Source organism: Phalacrocorax carbo, chromosome 15 (assembly GCF_963921805.1).
Source record: "Phalacrocorax carbo chromosome 15, bPhaCar2.1, whole genome shotgun sequence".
Lineage (NCBI taxonomy): Eukaryota > Metazoa > Chordata > Aves > Suliformes > Phalacrocoracidae > Phalacrocorax > Phalacrocorax carbo.
The window spans coordinates 9,978,952-10,000,348 of record NC_087527.1 but is presented as its reverse complement, the minus strand read 5'-3'; the positions used below and the strand labels follow the sequence as shown (position 1 = coordinate 10,000,348).

General features: G+C 39.8%; 1 protein-coding gene across 3 annotated transcripts in view; it reads right to left on the bottom strand.

Moving 5' to 3' along the window:
- Positions 1-2,135: 2,135 nt before the first annotated feature.
- Positions 2,136-21,397, bottom strand: part of ATP2A2 (ATPase sarcoplasmic/endoplasmic reticulum Ca2+ transporting 2) — a 47,411-nt gene continuing 28,149 nt past the window's right edge. The window contains exons 9-21 of one of the 3 annotated variants that reach the window (XR_010375292.1): positions 19,906-19,994; positions 16,324-16,426; positions 15,676-15,807; positions 15,462-15,584; positions 15,069-15,287; positions 13,377-13,712; positions 12,902-13,122; positions 11,659-11,861; positions 10,268-10,353; positions 9,747-9,880; positions 8,615-8,732; positions 6,963-8,497; positions 2,136-2,931 (exon numbers count right to left, since the gene is read on the bottom strand). Coding sequence is in view for 2 of the 3 variants with exons in the window: in XM_064466184.1 (XP_064322254.1) it covers positions 8,228-8,497; positions 8,615-8,732; positions 9,747-9,880; positions 10,268-10,353; positions 11,659-11,861; positions 12,902-13,122; positions 13,377-13,712; positions 15,069-15,287; positions 15,462-15,584; positions 15,676-15,807; positions 16,324-16,426; positions 19,906-19,994 (2,034 nt within the window). In the remaining variant the exon portion in view is untranslated. Of the gene's footprint in view, positions 8,498-8,614; positions 8,733-9,746; positions 9,881-10,267; positions 10,354-11,658; positions 11,862-12,901; positions 13,123-13,376; positions 13,713-15,068; positions 15,288-15,461; positions 15,585-15,675; positions 15,808-16,323; positions 16,427-19,905; positions 19,995-21,397 lie in introns of all 3 variants that reach the window. The other 2 variants (XM_064466183.1, XM_064466184.1) reach the window with 2 other exon arrangements.

Here is a 21,397-nt window from a genome sequence, read left to right as displayed (position 1 = left end):
CAGGCTGAGCAGAGGGTGGGTTGCTAGTCGGTCTTCTAGTGTACTGTGGCTTTTCCTGTGGCTTTTTCTAGCTGAGATTGCAAAGCAAATTTGCCACCTCTTCCCCCAGAGGGTTTTCTCCTTTCTTGCCCACCCTCCTGGGGGTGGATGCAGGTGCTCATCACACACAGATTCACCTTGCTGTAAAAACAGGGCTGTCTTCTGCCCTCTGTATTTAGAGTTTGATGTAATGTATCTATAATGCCTAATAACTTGAGCTGTGGGGAACTTTTCTCCTCTGTGGCTGTCACTGGGGTTATCCATGCAATGCTGTAGAGCAGGGGTTTGCAGTGAGAGGAGGAGGAGGGGGAAGATATAGCTGCTTATCTCAGCATTTCTTACCACATACCCCACACTCAAGTACCTAACCACCCACTGAGCATCACATTTTCTTCATATGGCTGCACGCACAAGTGCTACTTGCAGTTCATTTGGGTGACTAGGTATGAGTTAATCTTGCAGATAATTTTAAAAAAGTTTAAAAACCAGTTCAGAGGTCGGGCTGTTTGCTCACCCGTGAGGTGCTCTCTGAACACAGAAACGCCAAAACCACTGTGGAATATAACTTGCTGTGACATCAATGCAGACAGAGCGAGAGTTGTTTTCTGAATAATGACTTCATAGCAGTGCTGATTTGCATTTGGTACCAGTGCTGGTAGCATGTGTTTCTGCAAGTTGGGGGGGAAAAACCCAAACTGGGCATGCGGCAGGATTAACTTTCACATGGATGTGTTGGTGGAGGGCTGAGAGACTGGCCTTCAGCCACCTGCTGTTGAGAAAGAAGTGAGCCTCATTTTCCTCCCATTGCTTCCTAATTAAAGCAAGGCTAGCGGTTATGACAAGGGAGGAGGTGCTAACAGGCAGTTTCTTCCACTATGTTCTAGACAAATGACTTCAATCATTTAGCTCAGGTGTCTGTGTAAAGTGCTAACAGGACATCTGCTGCTGCCCTCGGGTGCTCGCTGCACCCGCGCTGCCTGCAGAGGACCAGTGCGGAAGGCTTGCTGGTGACAGCACTGTTGGTGTGTGCTGAAGAGAGGCTATAAATGAGGTGGTGGGAAGAGCTGCTGTGGTAGATAACAGCTGAGTGCTGAACTCGGTTCTGACAGCCCCAGCCCAGAGGTTAGGAGCCGAGCTCAGCTTGCTTAGAACAACACTACCATAGTAGGAAGCAGGAGCGAGCAGCTCGGCTCTATGTATTAGTGCATCCTTCACCATCTTAAAGTTTAGCTGAGCAATGGAATTCAGCTCTAGTATTTTTAAACCTCACAGAGTTGTGCTTGAAGGGTCTCAGACATGTCACCTCGTTTGGATAACTGTTTGCCAGCAGTGTGCTGGTATCATGGGCTGGAAGTTAAGAGGCATTACATATAATTTAAAAGCCATTACTGAAGTCGGCTGAAGTTGCATATTCAGAGAGGCTCCCCCTTCTCTTACTCCGAACAAAACTTAGTCTATGGGCTTTGGAGCAGAGTGTTAAAGGACACTTGGCAAATCCAGCTTTTACGCTTGGAGTGCTTTAGTCTTGCCTAATACTTAACACCGACTCCTGCCCCGCCAAGTTTGTCGCAGGAGCTGCACTGCTGGCAGAACAGCCCCTTTTGGGGAACAGAATAAGCCGTAACTGATGGCAGCATTCCCAGCAGGCAGCTCCTGGGGGATGTGCTGCAGCAAACACACCTGGTTCATCATCCTGTTGCCTATGGAAGGGGGAAGAGAGCAGCAGCTATGTCAGGTGGGGGCAATTTAGAGAATAGAAAAGGACAAAAAATAAAGATGTAGTTGGGAAAGAAATGTTTATTTTAAATTCTCAGAGGGATTTTACAAACAATGGAGCATTTTAAAAAAACTGAGTGATGAAAGTACTTGACAGTGTCCCTTACACACACACACACAAGCCCCTGGACGGAGGAAATCACACCAGCGAGGAGGTCAATACTGCTGGAAGAGCAGCTGGCATCTGCATAGTTCTAGGAGGAAAGAGTGCAATGGTGTTGGTGCTAACAAGTGTCATCCTGGCATTAATATAAGAAAGCACTGAAGTACGTACACATGTACCTGCGGAAAACAAAGTGCATAAAATAACACGCAAAGTATGTATTGTAGAATAAATTTATTTACCTGATACAAATGAAACTAGGTGTGATGCTTCTTACTGTGAGCATGTAAATAGACAATTGATCCTATTTACAACTTGTAAAAGGTCATACATGCAGTTGCGGTAACTGGCTACAGTCGGTTGTTGCTTTTTAAATAAACGCATCACAATATTTTGTATTGCACCAACATCTGTCTTACTGCCTTAGATTTAAATAACTTACATTACAGTGCAAGAAGTTGATTTGCACACATGATAAAAAAAATTCCAAAGTTATGAACTGGAGGCTTACGGTTTAACATTCACCTGTTATCTTTTAAATGAACTTTATAAATAGGATAGCATTGTACATAAGCTGTTATAGAATGTTTGGGTGATACAATACAGAGAAAGATTTGTCTACAACCGAAGGCATGCATTATTTTGATATTGTACATTTTATAAACTGGCATTTTACATACAGAAATATGGAAAAACTGGCTGACAGCTCCGCAATCCTTGTTCAAGGACAAACAAACTCTTCTCCATGCAGCACAGAAACCAAACTTCTCTGGAGAGAGTTTCCGAGTCGGTAAGCTATATTGCACGTTTGTACATCTGTATAATGAAGTCCTAATGGTACCACACGTTTCTTCCAGAGAGAACACAATGAGTTTTGTTTTAGGGAAAGCAAAGAATCTTTACACATGATACATGCAGAAGTTTTGGTAGATGTGTTGCTAAAAACACATGCACGCAACAAAACAACCTTACATTTCTGCAAAATTGTTTAGGAAGCGATTACTCCAGTATTGCTGAAAAGGAAAGAAAGAAAAGGCATCAGTTAATGAAAGGATGAATGCTAAGTATCATTATACAAGCAAGACTAAGATCAACAGTGACAGAAGAAAGAATGTTAAGTTCGATAACTGGCTGCTCTGTCATTGAAGGGACACTCTCAGGTTACTTTGTTCTTAAAGCCTAGAACCCTCTGGGTTATGGCTCAGCTCTGCTGAGTGCCGCAGAGCTCCCTTTATCATCAGCAAAACCAGCACTTCCTCCAGAAGACTGCAGTGAAAGAGAATTAAGACGTGTTCAGATAGCTTTTGCCTTTCTCTGCCTGACTAGCGGCAATAGACACGTCTCACTTATTTGTAATTTTTACTTTCAGGTTCCATGCTACACAGTTTGAGCTCAAGTTTTTAGGAACTTCAAGGGTGTTTCTCTAATCAGGCATTTATATTGCAAGTTTGGCCCCAAAGTGACCTAACAATGTCCCTTTTCCAAGTTATGCAGCAGCTTATTCTGGGAAGTAGTAGGAAAGCTTTGAAGAAGTCATTAAACTACACAGATTAATGCGTAGGCAAAGGGTAGAGTACAACATAATAAAGCTACTCCTGTACTTTACCCCTAAAACACAGCGTAAGGTTAGCCTTGCATCTAGGAGAGAAGAACAGTGTACTCTGACCCCCTAGAACTTGATGGTGGCTCTTCAAAACACTGCTTCGATACTATAAAATTTAGGCTCTCCTGCTAAGATTTGAAAATGCATATTAATGTAATTAAGGATGTAATTAGCAGAGATTAGGGAAACAGTTAATGGTTAGAGGTGCAAAAAAGTAAACGAGACAGGTGCAAGACACAGACAACTTTGTATCAGCTTTACCTCCCTTCATCTCAGCAAATTCAACCATCTTTAAGCTGTTTACCATGTATACTCTGTGCATCGGCTGTGTTCTTGGAACAGTGACAGATGACTGCTGTACTGCATTTTATCATCAGATCAAAAACTCATTTTCTTACTATTAGACTTCTCCAAAATAGCCTCTCTACAAACACAAGCCTTGCAGCATTTTGACAGACTGGTATATGTTTTTCTGCAGCCTCTTTCATACTTATTTATTTGCAGTAATACTTTAGGAAACCAAGTATGAACTATTTTTATCGCTTGGATGCCAGCAAAAAGGAGCAGCTCATTGTGTAGCTCTCACACAGTACTTTGAGTGACTCACATTTGAAAGCAGAGAGGGCCCGAGGCACTATGAAGACAGAAGCCCTTGTCTAAATATTTGACATATGGCTGCAGCTGCCCGACCATTTTCTTTGCTCTGATTTGGATCAGGCTTCAGGACACCAAATTCAGGAGCAGCTGCTCCCATACCAAACCCCACAGGTTCCCCAGCAGAAGCTGATCTCCTTCCTGGTGTTTCTAGCATTAAGGTAGCATCAACCACCTAATTGATACTTTCTAGTGTGAGAGGTGGATAAGACTAGTAAGTGGCAATATGTGAGGACATTAACAAATCTGGAAAGCAGCAGAGATAAAAAAAGCTCAGGGAGATGAAAGCAAAAGGAAACAAAAAATATGAAGTTATTCTCTAAAAATGCGGTGAGAGAGAAAGCCTGGGTAACTGTCAAGTTATTTCTGCTTAAATAAGTGCTTCCATGTATATATTCACTGGGCTAAGGCACTAAAATAGGAGTTACCTATTCCTATTCCCAGATGACCCTAGTACAGTGAAGAGGCTGGAGAGGAAGTATGTAGGGAACAAAGAAATTGAGAGTTTCACCTTTGAGATGTTACCAAGTAAGTCTATTCTAAAATTAAGAGTCTCCCCTTTTTGGCTTCTCTAGATGAAAGGACCGATAGCTGAAGAGTGACAGGATCTACACAGTCAAGGATAAGCATTTTAGGTAACACATCTTCTTGCAGTGCATTACTAACCTTGCACTGTATTTCTGGTTTCTATAATTGAAAAGCCAGGCCCATCAGCTAATGCCAGGAGCACACTCAAGCAACCTGCTGCAGCCAACTCAACTGAGAAGGGTTAAGATCAGATCCACAGCGCTCTAGCTCCAAGATCACAGGAGAGCTTGCAGCAGAGAGTGGTTTTTGGGGCAGGGTGCTTCACTGCCTGGGAGGAAGCTCAAGGTGGGTCTTAACATTTGTCCAGTCCAGACCACACAAGGGTGGTATTTACAATGTAGTGGCAACACTTGGAAAACAGGAGTAGTGAAAGCATAGCAACAGCTGCCATTGAACCTGAGGTAAGTGCTCATCTTGGGGAACCCTACTGCTCCACTTCTACAGGAAAATTTGGACAGCAAGACTGGGAGAAGTAACAGAAAACCAGAGTAGATTCAGATTGCTTGGGCTTTTTAGGAGCACCTTATAGAACCTGACTGTTCCCATAACTTCAGGAGTCCAGAGGGATAAATACCACTCCATTTACCCACCAGTCCAGCTTTCAAAGGCAAACTCCAAGGAACACAAGGCCCTAATGCAAGTGCCCCTGGGCCATACAATATGAGTGAGCTTTCAGATGTCAGTATGGAAATCCATGGCACAACCAGTAAAATTCCTCTTCAATACAGAGATCCAACAAAAAAGTTGTTGAAGACTGAGTTCTACTCATTGACAGCCATTTTCCCCTTCAGCTTCTTAGAGACGGGGAAAAAGAAGGCATAGAGCAGGATTATTTGGGATAATAGACAGGAACAGGATTGTACAAGAAGCAGAACCATTCATGGTGACAATCAGGTAAGTGGCTTTAAGAAGACCAACACGGTGCTCTGGGGTTTCACACAGAACTGGTGTTCAAAGAGTCAGTGGCATTCCTGCCCTAGAAAATGTTTGTTGATCATGTTGGGAACACATAAAGCTTGCTAGCATTTCTTTCCGACAAATATACTTGCACATATTTTGATCAAGGAATCCTAAGTGACATGACCTATTATTTTTCTGTTTCAGGAAACAGGGACAAGTTTCATATTGCTCATTTATTACTGATACAGTGAATGGCCAGTGCTGGCCATCGGTTTTGTGGTACGCAAAACCTTGGTTTGCCAAAGCAAACCATGTTTCCACACTAAAGAGGCATTCAACAGGACTTAAGTGCTGACAGTTCAACAACACACCTACTACATCATCAGGTCCAGCTCCTCTGAGCCACTTCAGCATCAACGTAAACAAGTCAAAGTCTATATATGAACAGTGAGGATTCACAATGCAGTGCAATTTCAGATAGGGTCTATGTATTTTTTTGTTAGCATCTGTATTTGAAAGCTGGAAACCCAGCAAATTATCTGTGCCCACTGGATTCCAGCTGGCTCCAACAGAACACAGCTTTTAACGACCATTTTCCTCTATGAGGAATCAGAAAGCTGTTTGAACTTAGTTATTAAAGCAGACTGGGTGAGCAGCAGGTAACACTAAGTCTACAAAGACATAGTGACCCCAGTACAATTTTCAAATACTATCCTGTTAAGCTGAGACTGTTCTTTTGTCTTTTTGTATGGCCACTATACAAAGTGTTTCCACTTACTGGAAACAATAAGCTGTTTTTGCAAAGAGGAGTGCCTGTACTTTGAGCACTGCAGATACCAGAGACTAGGGAAGGGTGGTCAGCTTCGAGGGGTATCCCCTATTTCAGAGCAGGAAAAAGCTTTGGAGTAAACTGCACCTGACCTCAAGTACCAGAGTGTTTTGGACACTAAGCATTCATGTGAACAGCTGTCACTGTCTTAAGTTACAGATTTGTCCAATTTTATCTCAAACTTAAGACCAAGATCTGTAAGGTCTTGGGGTACTAAGGCTCCTGGGTACTATAAAACAAGACCTAAAATACCCTGATCCAAAAGCAAGTGTTTTGCCTTTAGAATCAGTAATTAGAGCTTCAGACCACGAAACAAAGTCTAAAGTGGTGATAATAATGTAGCACAGCAGTTTGACAAAACACAGCATGGGAATGAAGGAAATTACTATTTATTCTTCAACATGTATACAGCATATGCTATTTTACAGCAAGTCACCACTGGCATGGTGAAATGGAAGAGAGATACTCACTTTAGTCGATGAAAGTTGGAAGGCATTGGAGAAAAACACCACAGTTAGGACTGTTAATGACTTACACGTTGTTGATACAGGACTGAATCTGAAAACATGCTTTAACATTTACCGTAATAATGAAGGTGGTTAGTGCCACATTAAAATAAAAATAGTTCTATACAATATGTTCAATTTGGTCATGTGCTATTTACAGATTTTACAAAACACACACACGAGCTTGTTACTTCAAGTCAGGCTAACAACAGGCCAGCAGAGTAACTCCATGTATACAACTGATCATTAGTGCCCTAAAAGTGTAGGAAATCCAATTTCTAGCTATGCAGTGCAAGTTATTTTTCCAGGTCTCATTACAAGTTTTGATCTTAAAGCAGGGGGTGGGGGAAAGAAGAGATCTGATACACGTAAATAGGATTAAAACCCAACTTAAACCCTCTTTTGAATTAAAACAGGTTGTGTTTGCTAAAAAAGCTTGTTTTAGATTTAAGCAGACAGAAGTAGCCCTCCCTATCCCTGCATAATGGGCAACACTAGCAAAATAAGGTCTGTTACAATAAAATACAATAGACAAATAAATAATCTTAAAAAAACCCCAACCCTACGTGTGTTGAGAGTGTGGAAGAAGCCCAGCAGGATGCACCTGGAATGGTATTTTCTGCATGAGCAATATTAGGCATACCTCACACAGAAACTGGTGTAAACAAGGACAGTCAAGAACCAAGATTAAGGGAACAGGAAGAGCAGAAACCGAGAAGAAATCCTGACTGAGGTAGCAGTACTCTCTACCCAGCGCATAAAGTTCTGCTTACAAATAAAACCTGACTATGACAAATTAAGTTTGGATGATCATGCAGAAGACAAACAGTTACATGCTTTTTTAGTTTTAGACGACACACATTCATTCCCTAAAATCTGCTGCCAATTTAGTTTGATAGTGTCCGCTGGCTCACAAAAAGTAAATTTTTTTTACATGATGAATAGACTATAGAACAGAACACTGTACATGCTTTTCATCTACAAAAAAATATTTGCATAAAATAGTGTTAGTTCTCTGTACATGTCAATGGACACTTTAACTGTGTATAAAAGAGGAATATATTGCCCCACTGAAGTCAGAAAAAGCAAAAAACCAAAATCTATATGAAACCTCCATCACCGGCAAATATGTTCATGTGAAAATTCAGCAGAAATAGACAGTTGCTCTAAACAATAAAAAAATTAAGTTAAACTTTTTCCTTAGAACGTAAAACTTGTCACCATGTCAGTCAAGACCAGAACATATCACTAAAGTTAGTGTCTGTGCTGTAAAGCCAGATAACCAAGGGCATAGTAATGAACACAAACGGCCAGGAAACTCCTTCGGTGCATGCTGACAAAGAACATGGTTTGGTGGCAGGCCGCACACTATCTTTACCAGGTTCCAGGTAGTTACGGGCCACGTATTTAAGTGTTTCATCCAGTAGAATGACAGGTAGTGAGATTTTCAATACCATCAGCCATTGCGTCACATTCAAAGGTGTGATCTGGAAGATAATCTGAAAGAAGAGCCAAGCATTACATCTTTTCTCCCCCTCCATCCCTTGCCTTAAGCTCCAGACAAGTTCTTGGTCTATCTCCAAGTTCAGGGATGGGTGTCAGATACATGCACTTACTGGCAGCGGTTCCACATAAAGAATAAGGAAGTGGAGTGACATGGACAAGCAAATAGCGCCCACCAGCCAGATGTTTTCCCACGGGGGCATCCTCATCAAGGATTGATTTTCTGATAGACTGCAACAGAAACATGGTATATATGTGTACATAAGATACCAACAGGAAATTCAGTGAATCAGAAAATGAGCTAGAAAGAAAGGAGCATTTATCCCAGTCATGAAGGGAAGCAAGACACTAAGATATGGTTTATACATGTTGTAACTTTAAACTACCTTGGAAGTCTGCTTAGCAAAGCAGTCACAGTTCAGCTGCACTTTTTTTTTTTTTAAAGCTTTTGTGTTCCGCTCATTGCTGATCTAGTCTACCTCTTCTGCTAAGACCCCACATCCTCTCCACGGGAGGAGAGAGATGGGCAGGACAGCGTAAGACAGAATCCTCCCCAGTCTATTGTATACCTGGGGACCTAGCGCACTCACTTCTTCTGAAGTTCACTTAACTAGATATGAAGGTCAAATATTTGCACCTTCTTAGTGCTTGTTCTTAAATTCTGCACTTTAGATTCTCTCTGCATTTAGGCTATACTGCAGAAGAGGCTGAGATCCAGAACATCAGATGTAGAGCAATATCTTACTATGTAGGACTACCCCAGTACATTTGTATTTAAAGTTTATTTGTTTTTAAATTAACTGACCTCTAAGCTATTTGAAGAAAGATACCCTTGACATTGTGCTATTTAGTGGTTTCCATTTATAATCTAATTGGCTAAACCCTCACTCCCTTAGGGCAGGAAAAACTATTTTCCATATCTTCAGCATTCTTATTTTAGTTGTCCTTGATATCACTTTATACCAACATAGGAGAGATAATCTGATTGATTAAGCTTAGATTAGAAGTAACGGAAAACATTTCAGTTGCTCATGCTTAGTAAAATACCAAAGTGAATTGGCAGACTTAGAGATCTCAAATGTTATCTACGAGAGTCATTTTGTTTGCACTACCAGGATTCAGAAAGGAAATATGACTCATTCTTTATTAGCTGAGCTGTCCCCACACTATGAATCAAATTGCACAAAAGGTAAGATTTTGGCTAAGCTCTGCAGAAACTTCGCTTTCCTATTAGGACATACGAACCTGTTGAGAGCATTGCACATCTCTATGGTGACAAGCACAGAAAGCGCCATTGTCATTGGATATGGAGACTCAAAAACCACACAGTCGACACCAGAGAAGTCTGGATTGTCCTCTTTGCACTGCAGAAAATGGCTCTAGAACAGAACAACATGAACTGACTTCTGCAGCTTAACTTTTACAATGTAGAACAGGCAATTAAGAAATTAGCAGTGAGTATTATGAAAACAGAGCTTTCTAATACGACTCCTATAAGCACTGGTTTTAAACTTGCCAGCTTTAGAAAAATCCCCATTAGTCTTTTACTTACAAGACAACAGTTAGTCCTCCTAATTGTTTAGCTCAGGTATCCCACCTTTAAGCTTTAGTATTAAGACTAATTAATCATAATCAAGTTTTTACAGTAACAAGTCTGAAAATGTCTTGTTACATAAGTTGTAACCTACTTTTTTTACAGTCATTTCAAGTACAAAAGAAGCATGCACCTCCCTTCTGCCCCCAAAGATATTAAACTGAGCAATTACCAGCTGATAAAAGGTAACTCTTGGACCACCATCAGCAGCGATAAACCACCAAGCAGCAGCACCCACTGTGGCAGCACCAACATAACCTTAAAGAAAACAAAAGTGCTTTTTTACATTGTGAACTGTATGCATGAGGAGATCTCACTTGCCACACTTCAAATTCTACCTCAAGACCTCCAATACTGTAAAAAAAAAAAAAACAACCAACAGACTGCAATTAATCTGTCTCCTCTGCAAGAAATATGCTCCACCAGTTGTAATTTAAGTAACAGTTAAATACTGTATTAGATCAGCTTATGGAAGCTGACAGCTAGAACTTAAGGCAAACAAGGATATCACTTGGAGTAATCAACCTGCAATGTTTCTTTTTTCCTCTTAGAATCCAACGTGTCTGTACTTACATTAACTAATACTGAGGTTTATTTACTTCAAGATCTATTAAGTCAGTCAGGAAAATTAAGGCCACAACTTCTGGCATGAGGACAGTGTGATTTAAGTATCCACATAGATACTTGTTCTAGCTTTACAGTATTATAGCTATATTTAAGGTTTAAATCTACATCCAATCATTTCACAAATTGATACTCCTTTATTTTCTCCAGCTATAGCCATGCCAGCAAACCTGTTGTGTCCTTCTATGTAAGCACAAAAATGGTAGGTTAGACACACGACAGTTGTCTTTTTCAGATTTAGAAGTAGTTCTATGTAGGATCGCAACAGCTAATGCAGGTACTTATTCACTAATCCCTGGTCTTGGTTCTTCAATCCCAATCCCACAACATGCTCATCTTCCTAATGCTGACAGTTATTATTATTATTATTATGGACAAGCTAAGATCTGCTGTTTTAATGCTCTGAGCTATAAGTATTTTAGACTGGAATGAGTCAAACAGGAAAAGACAAAGTAGGTGACTGCTTGGGAACACAGGTCAGACTTGGCCCTAAATTCATCTGTTCCTGAAGGGCTTCTCTCCTTAAGGACTGTAATACCATCCACTACTGGACAATTTTAAAGGTCTAATCCACTATGGCAGTCTATAAAATTTCTAATGGTTTCCTACTTGTCAAAAATCAAATGATTCTGACCAAGTGGTGAATGTCACGCCAATGTTATGCAACTAGGGCTTTTGGTGCCTCAGTTGCTACCCACAAGAAGGGAAAAAACCAAAACCACAACTTTACTGTTCTGATCATGGCACTGCCTACAAATGTGTGAAGCAAAGTGAGAATCTCAAAACAAAATAAAGGAAGAATACCAGTTCCACAGAACATCTATTGCTAGCTTTCAAGATTTCAGCATACAAGAAGATCAAACAAACTGCTTTCAAGTGGATCTCAAAAAAAATGTTCCTGCCTAAGTTTACTTAAAAAAAAAAGCTATTACTACTTACATCCAATAGCTAGGTAACGGAAGAAGAGCCATCCACTGATCAGTGGCTCTTTAGGGTTGCGTGGTGGCTTATTCATGATATCAAGATCAGGAGGATTAAAGCCCAGAGCAGTAGCAGGGAGACCATCCGTCACAAGGTTTACCCATAACAGTTGGACAGGAATTAGAGCTTCAGGAAAACCCAGGGCAGCAGTCAAGAAGATACTATAAAAAAACCCACCAGTTATAAGCTTATTCTTGTGCATGTACTTAAGTCCTTTTAACACTTATGCCTAAGCCTGTAGCATCAACTTCTCTCATACAGAGTTACCCATTTAATAACATGAGCTGAATATTCACATTCAGAAAACTAAAAACATGTTGAATAGCAAACACTTCTAACCACTGGCATAGAGGTTTTGAAGCATTACCTTCTGGTAACTTCAGGAATTGAAGAGTTTCTGCTTTAGCCTTGTTTCTTCCCACTCTACTTGTCAATATAGTTAGATATATAGATATATGTGTTAATGGCTCGCAAGCTGCTTTCTAAAAGACACTAGAACTTGTGCAGATATAATAGCATTTTAGCTCAAACAACTAAGCTTCATTTAGCTAGGTTACTGCTAGTTCCTGCAAAAATTTAATGAGCATTTAGCTTTCATGGTTTCAAGCCTGTGTGAATAAATAGAACAGAAACAGGGGCTGCAGCAAGAGCCACATGAAGGACAGCTTTAAAGTTTACAAGAAACAAGGCAAGACAATTGCTGTGTTATATTCCACTCTGGGAAAAAGTATGCTTTGATATAAACAACTGCTAAGAGATCAATATTTACATTCTGTAACCAGAAATGCATTCTGTGCCATTGGGTCACCATTCCTTCTAAAGACCATTCTTCTGTAACTTAAGGTTAAACAAACCTCTAAGTTAAATCTGTGGCTAAGTTATCTGATATACCAGATCTTGTAATACTTAAGTTTTTTATTTTCCTATTCTACAGAATTATTCTAAGTAATAGAAGTAATTGTAAAGTGTTTAACCACCTACTGAGCTAGAATATTATGTGCAATGCAATGTGGTATGCTACAATTCTCCAGTGAAGACTAGGCTAGAAGTATGCAGACTTCCACACCATCACAATGATCAGTTACCTGGAGAACCTGTTTCTCTGGTTTTAGTGGGAAATACTGGAAGTAAATAACTAGCTAACAAAAGACTCCATCATCACTACTCTAGTTCAAAGAAAATGAAAACATTTTAAACCTACCAGACAACTTCTCCAACATTGGAGGAGATCAAGTAACGGATGAACTGTTTCATGTTGTTATAAATTGCACGTCCTTCTTCCACAGCAGCTACAATAGTTGAGAAATTATCATCTGCTAAAACCATTTCAGAAGCAGTTTTAGCCACTGCAGTACCAGAACCCATAGCAATTCCAATTTCTGCTTTCTTCAATGCAGGGGCATCATTGACACCATCACCAGTCTAAAACAAGAAATTAAAGTTTAAAAAAAAGGAAAAAAATAAGGCGGGCACTTACATATAGGACTAGAAAGGTATTTTGTACTGGGTTTGGTTTTAGATCTTTAAAAATCACTTAAGTGCAGAACTCTTCTGAGGCTTTGAGTTCAGGAAAACACGGAAGTGTCTTCCAGAATGAGGCATTAGTCTAAACCCAAATTATGCCTTGTCAAACACAAAGTCTGCCTTTCAAACCAAGTAAACGTTCGATTACTCACCATAGCTGTAATCTCATCAAAAGACTGAAGAAACTCAACAATTTTAGATTTGTGGGAAGGCTCTACACGAGCAAAGCAACGGGCATGGTGGCAAGCGTCTCTTTGGGCAGCAAGTGAGAGTTCGTCAAACTCACGACCAGTAAAGGCTTTTGTAGAAACATCTTCGTCTTCCACGAAGATACCGATACGACGGCAAATAGCCACTGCTGTGCCTTTATTATCACCAGTGATCATAATAACTCTAATACCAGCTTGTTTGCACAACTTTATAGACGAAGCTACTTCGATTCTTGGGGGATCCAGCATACCCACGCATCCAACAAAGGTCAAGTTGGTCTGAAACAGGACAGCAGCAAGCTTTAGGGGAAGATCCTACAGATTTCTGACATTAGCAAAACAATCATTTTGCTCGCATGCTAAATATCTCTCAGCATAGTGACATTTGTTTTTGTTCCTTGTCCACAATATTCTGTGGTTCTACATCAACCAATTAAGACACTGAGGCCTATGTCATCCTGCCATTTGGTCAAAACCAGTGTACTACGCATGATATACTTGCTCTTATGTCAGGTTCCCCTCCCCCAAAAGGTTTACTTCAGAGGGCTTATCTGTCTCACCATACAAAATCTTCACAGTACTTCAGCTCTGATACTGAATTCAGACAGCGGGAGAAGAACTGAAAGTCGCAAGTCAATAGGCACATTAACAAGTAAGAAGTACATAAGAATTTAATGCTTTTGGAATCACAGTGCTAATGGTACTATCTCCACGATGGGAGGACACAGTTAATTCCCAGAGCATGACCACACTCTGAAATGGGATCCTACATTTCCAAACATATCTTGCTTTGAATGCACTTGTTTTATCAGTTAAATTGTGCTCTAGTTGTCAGCTTTGCAAATTTAATCTGCAAGCTGTCAAGTCTTTCTTTTGTAATCAGTACACCAGGAGCAGAGCACACAAGCCAAAAACTCTCATGCAACTCCTGTAATTTCCCCCCCGCCTTAAACCCTAGATACAGATTTCATTGGGAAGTTACAGAGTAGCTAACATGATCATCATGGACAGAGCTTTTGCAGCTGACAGTATGGAGGAAGGGAAGTGAACTTGACTCTCAAGAGTACAAAATGGCAGGTGTGTTTCATCACAAAATCCCCAAAGACGTCTTGCAGTTGAGCAATGTCAAACTGAAAACCATTAAAGCTGAAACCACAATGCAATTTTTGGAACATTTTTCAGAGTCAGTCTCTAAAAACAGTTTAAGGTATTATGATCCTGAGGACTTTGTGCGTGTACACAAAATAATACAATTTGCAGGTGGGCTTTTAAACTGATTTTTTTCTTGTACTTTTATCCAAGCAGCAGCATGTATACCAGCCACCAAGAACACACACAACATGCTTTTCTTTCAAACCCAAAATAAACTGGGGGAATGTAGTAGGAGTGACAGGTATCAAACCACAGAGTAGTCCAAGTTTTACCCCATAAGTTTCTTCAAGGAGATATATAGTGTCTTCCTAAACTGAGCATTCCCTCCACACATGTGGCTAACTATTGTGCCCGACATCAAAAGTACCCAGAAAGAGAATATTGTCAGATATAGCTTCCTCAAGGAAGAATCAAACATAAGGAGTCACCATTCTCCAGTGTGGCAGAGGGAGAAGTGTTAAAAGCATGTTTTACTAAACTTACCTCATAGTTAATAAAATTTGAGGAGTCCTCAAGATTCATTTCCTCTTTTCTGGGTGGATTGTCATGGGTTGCCAGAGCCAAACAACGCAGTGTGTCTCTACCAGTTCCCCATTCTCTAATGACAGACATTATTTTCTGCTTAATTCCTGAGGTTAATGGTATTTTAGCATTTCCAACACGGACATGTGTACATCTGTCAATTACACCTTCAGGAGCACCCTGCAGAGGCCAAAAAGTAGTAACTTAGCTTAGTAAATCTCTTTCCATTATAGCATTTGCTCAAATCAGTCATTCCGTCAACTTCAAGCTGCAGTTAGCTGTGCCATAATTTTTAAATATTGTGCTACCTTTGCAGCCATTCCATAACTACAATTTCACAAATGAGGAACTGACCTTAACAAACATCTTACTCATGGATGTGCGGCTTGGTTTGTTCGGTGTACAATAGACAGACATAGACTTTCTGTCTCTTGAGAATTCCAGAGTGAATTCTTTCTTCATCAGTTGTTTTATCACCTTTAAAAAAAAAAACAGCATAAAAATGCATTTAGATAATTCATACTACAAAACTCACTCCCCAAGGAATTCCAGATAAAAGAGTACTGACCGAGTTGCAGGCATTTGCACGTTCAATTCTAGAAAGTCCTTTCAAGTCTGTATCAAATACATTCATCTTTTCAACCAGACAGGTAAGCGCTGTTTCTGTCGCTTCACCAACTTTTTCATATACTCCCTTAGCCTTTAGTTAACAGAAAACAAAAACACAGGAGTTTACTTTAAGCCTCACCTGGAACCTACCAGAGACAAAAGTTCAAGTTTCACAATGGAAAAAAACAAAGCTTAACAAGACTTACTAAGGCTTATGAAACAAGCATGCCTATTTTTAAAAAGCAACTTTGAAGAGTATCATTTGTAGGAAATTTCAAGCCTTTACAGTCAAGACCAGCAGGGAAGGATGTCAGCATTTAAGTCATTATGAGATGTAGCAACCTTAAGGAGGCGAGGCAAAGCAAGAAAGCAGCAATGAATGCTACACACCAAGAGATCTCCAAGTTCCAGATTATATTTGCTGCTTGGCTTTAGTTTTTTCCTCAGTGTTCAACAAATAAATAATTCCCAGAGTTAATACTTAAGAGGACCTAAATACTCTCCCCTCCCTTGACTAGAAGAAGATTTACCACTGAAAGGTATTGCATAGATGAGAACAAACTTTTATCCTCATTCTCACACTTTCCTCTGTTCAGTATGTACTTACTTCGTTATAATCCAAAGAGGAATCATTACAGAGCGCACAGATCGTTGCAAGTTCCACAAGGCCATCATACTGGCTACATTTAATAAGTTTGTCATCTTTATGCCTTTCCAAAGGAAGAAAAGGGGGAGATTTCCATTAGTTATTTAGTATTAGCATCTCACCTTTTTCTGTTCTTTAATCCCTTTACTGTATTACCATTTAGTACAATGTTTGTTAGCTACGGACTTGGAACTACAGAACCAGAAAACTGTTGAGAAGGGCAGGTTTGATAAAGGTGAGTTCAGAAGTTTAGATCAAACAGTCATGAACAGAATGTGACATGATTATCAATGAAACCACTGAGTTATAAAACCTTATTTCCTCCAGTGACAGTTGTACAGCAACATAGAAGATAAGTAAAGAGTTCAGTGAAGACACATATGAAAGCAGTATTAGAGTATGGCACAGGACTTGGGAGGTCCAAGTAGGAGACGGGTATTGTCGGATAACTTGGGAGCTTCGCTTCCTTAGCCTCATTGCATATTCTGCAGATTTAGTGCCATGCATGAAATGCATGCACTGGACAGGCATAAAAGCAGATTTGGCCTCTAATTTCTTAAACCGTAATCTGTACTGTATGTGAACCTCATAAACCAATGAAAAGCTAAGTAATTTCACAATACAAATTCACCTAGAAAAGAAATACTCTTTTCTAGTAGTCATATACGCTTAATGATTAATATCCGAAGTCTTTAAAAAGAGGGAAGGTACTTTTTCCTAAAGTAATGCACCATTTAGGCATCACAAATAAGAAGCAACTTCTTTGCTTTCACTGTTGGAAATAGACAGCAAATGGATTAATGTTCTGGAACATCAGCATACTTCTAGTGTAAGCATAAGAGAATCAAGACAGTGTTCAATACTGTTATTTTCCCCCCTAATTAGCAAGACATAATTCATATATAACATCTTTCATTAAAGTTCTCAAGGAGGGGAAAAAAAGGGTATGGTGGTAGAAAGACATGGATCATTACTCCATAAGACTTCATAACGTAGACTGTGACATGTCTGATTGTGAAAGCTTTTGTTCAGTCTCTTGTAGTACTGCAAACAAATGCCAATGCTGTGTAACACCACATGTGAACAAAATGCATCTTAAACAACCAAGTGTGTTTGTTAAAGTTTCATTTTGCACACGAATCTACAGCCTTAAGCAGTGGCTTTAAACTCTCAACTCTCAAGTTCCCAGCAGCTCTCAGTTTGTCACCTCATCTACCACAGCTAATATTTCCTGTTTTCACCTGTTCTGAACTTGAAGAAAACCATCATACCTGAATATCCATAACTTGTTATACTGGGGTTTGGCACCCTACCCTCTCGCCCCCTGCCCCTTCTGCTCCTTGCCTGTGTGCTCCTTAACAATTTATGAAGAATGGCAAGTGCACATGGAGTCTGAGTTGCTGGGATCAGTTCTGGATAAAGGTTGTTTCTTTGGGTTTTTTTTTTTCTTTTTTCTTTCCCATGTTACACCCCCCCCCCTTAAAACTTCAGGTGTTTTGATTAGCTCAAGATAAACTCATTTGAAGGCCAAATGCTATCTGCTAGCTTTTGCCACAGTTCATTATTGTTAGTTTTATGCTCTCAGCTTGCAAGTAAGCATGCACACTGCATGTGCTGAGAGCCAAAAAACCTACTCCAAACTGCTTAATGATCTCCTAACATCCCTGGGAAATCAGTCAGTAAGAAATGTTTGTAATTTTCTATTCTGAATGTGTCTTAGGGGAAAGCTGTGTATCAAACACTTCAAGAGTAAGTGAAAAATGATTGATTTATTGGAAAAGCACTTAATGGTTATGAAATAGAGTAGGCTGCCTATACAGCAGTGGAAGACAACAAAACAACAACTATCAGGAATGGTTCATATCTAGAGCAGGTCCTGCTTTGAGGCAGTGCAATGGACTAGGCTGCCTCTTAAGGTCCCCATCAAACTTGGTTTTCAGTGACAGTTTGCAATCCAAGCTGAAGTAAGTCACCTTACTTTAAGGTCACCGATTTTAAAGCAAGCCATCCATAAATGCAGAAATAAAATCATCCCTAAAGGTTTGCTATTTTAGCTATTTGTGTCCTTATGCTCCAAGGATGTGGTATCACAGAATCACAGGTTGGAAGGGACCTCAGGGATCATCTAGTCCAACCTTTCTTGGAAGAGCAGAGTCTAAACAAGATGGCCCAGCACCCTGTCCACACGACTCTTGAAGGTGTCCAATGTGGCTGAGTCAACCACTTCCCTGGGGAGATTATTCCAATGGTGACTGTCCTCACTGTGAAAAATTTCCCTCTGGTGTCCAATTGGAATCTCCCCAAGAGCAATTTGGTCCCTTTCACAGAACATTCCTTATGAACATGAATGCAGTGCGATTAACATGCTTATTCACATTTCCCCAATTTCAGCAAGCAAAAATAGAACATAAACATACATTGATGACTGCCTTATTATACTCGACATCTGCTGCCACACACTGTTTTATTATTTTGTTTATCTACAGCTCTTGCGAGACCAGCTAAAGCATAATAGCTGGAAGCTTTACAAGCTCTAGAATGTCATCTTGCCTAGCCTAAGTAAATGCCATCTCCTGAAATGAAAGCAGAAGCTTTTGACAGCAATTAGCTTTGAAAGAAAAGAGAATTGGGAAATTAAGATTTCCAGCCACTGAGAACACGATGGTTTTAACTGCTATAAAAATCAAATAGAGATCAGTGAAGATTACATGGAGTCAGGGGCATGCATGTGAAACTCCACAAGGTTGAGATGTTTATAATAACTGAATCTCCAATCTACTTCATATATAGTAGAAATCTAGTCTATGAGAGACTAGACAAGCAGAAAGAACTCTAACAATCCAGTAAGATTCTGGAAGCAGAACCCTAAAGATTCCTGAAGTTGTCAGGATGAACCACCTATCCTGCTAGCGGGGACTTGCAACTGATAAAGTAAACCAAATGTACCATTCTGTTCCTAAGGGAGCAGGTTTAGCACCAAAGCCTGACAGAAACACACATATCTATTCAAGTACAGATGAACTGAGTTCAATGAACTATTAGGGGTAGGGGTTACAAATTTACAGTAACTTCAAGAATTAATGCCAATGCATTCATAAGATGCTTTAGAAAAAAAATCTCCTACCTTCTTCTAAGGCAGGGAAACTGGAAACACTAAGTTCACAGATTAACAGAGGCCCACCTCTTCAGATTTAGGCAGGTTTTTAAAAATTAAGTAAACCTCATTTTGAAGCACTGGGATAGCTAATTTTAGTCCAGGAAGATTTCAGTAAAATAAATAATCTCAACCCACCCCTAATTTATTTTTTGATTATCAAAGGGACACTGCAATATTGCAGACTGTATTAAGTTTCATGAAGGTTTACTTTTCTAGAATTTGACTTCCCTTTTACTGTTAATTACTTTCCCTCCTGCCCTTCAGTTTGCATTCTCACTAGATGAGCTTTCACTTATTAGCAGTCACTATGGAATATTGACTTTTCAAGTCTGAAGTAATAGTCAATGCAAAAACAGACAAATATTTAACTTCAACAGAACACTTACACTTCTCCCATAGGAGCATATGTTGAACCAGTTACAGTAAATTCATTCAGAGAACAGCTATCTCCTTCTACTCTGTCCAGGACAAACATCTGAAATTAGAGTTAGAAGTGTTACTGCCTTTGAACAACAATTAATGCAAGACATTTAAACAGGCCTTAAGCAAGCAGGCACAACAGGCAAGTTCAGGTTGAATAAACAAACTAGACAAAACCAGATAAAATACTCTGAACTTCGATCCCATATACGTTTGAACAGCTCCCTGTACTGAAGCACAAAGTACAGAAAACAGCATTTCTGCTTAACAGATCTCATTGAAAATTGAACTGTGGCACAAGTACATCAAAAGAGTTGAAAAACACATAAACTATGCACACTTAACTTCAGCTGTGAAGACTACTCACACATCCACTTGGCAATCCTGACAATACAAGTCTGAAGCCTAGGAAGAGCTTGGGTAAATAAATTCTCATGTGTAAGTTTGAAACAGCAGTTCCAATCAAAAGGGCAGCTTGGAAACTACCAATTCTTCCCAAAGTAAAGGTAAAGCATCTACAAATAGGAGAAGCTTCTAGATCAAAGAGGTGAAGTTTTAGGCAAGGGACAGACAATGGCCAGTTTCCCTTAATACCAGTCACTAAGTGAAAGTGTTTTCTGTCCTGGTTTTCTAGTTTGAAGTCACTTTGCCATCCAGTACACTGGTAGCTTAAAAAACATTCAGACAGCTCATGTGCCCTTCTAGCATGGGTCAAAATGTTGTTTTCAAATAAAGACACCAATTTTAAGGATGCAGTTGTACCCCATAAGACACCTGCATCTCAGGTTTTCCTTTGTTTCTGTTTGCTTTCTAAGAGAGCTGCAGGTAGAACCAAATCTGGGGGATGGAGGTAAAACCAGTGCCTGAAGCTGTCTTGCACTTATTATGACTTGCTGGAGTGGTAGTAGAGAAGAAAATGATTTCTCACTGATTGATAGTGTATCTTAATGGAACCTCTTATCCGTTGGTCAGTATCAGCCATTTTGCCATACCACATTTTATCAGCATCTTAATTTCCCATCATTGTGCCACCTTGTGTTTTAGGTAAGCATCTTCACAAAATACAGCCTAATAATTAGGTGTTCCACAACTGATCCGCATTAATGTCTGGAGTCCCTATCTTCAAAGTGATTTTAAAAAAATCAGAAAAGCTTGACAAGCTGATAAATTAAAAGCCCACAAAGCAGAGTAAGTGCATTCTCAGTGATACCACTGGAGGACATTAAAACAATCCCGCAAGTCTCTTCCTAATGCAGTATCATTTCTGACTGAAATGTTTTAGTATAAGGTTCCTTTGGACACTCAGGAGTTACTACTTAACATGAAAACTAAAACTACAAATGGAATTAATGTTGTAAACCAGACTTCTTAAAAAGCTAAGCAATCTCTCGCTCAGAGTGAAACCAAGAATAAGCGTATTTTGTTTACATGTATTAGGATTTTGCTGTTTTGCAAAAT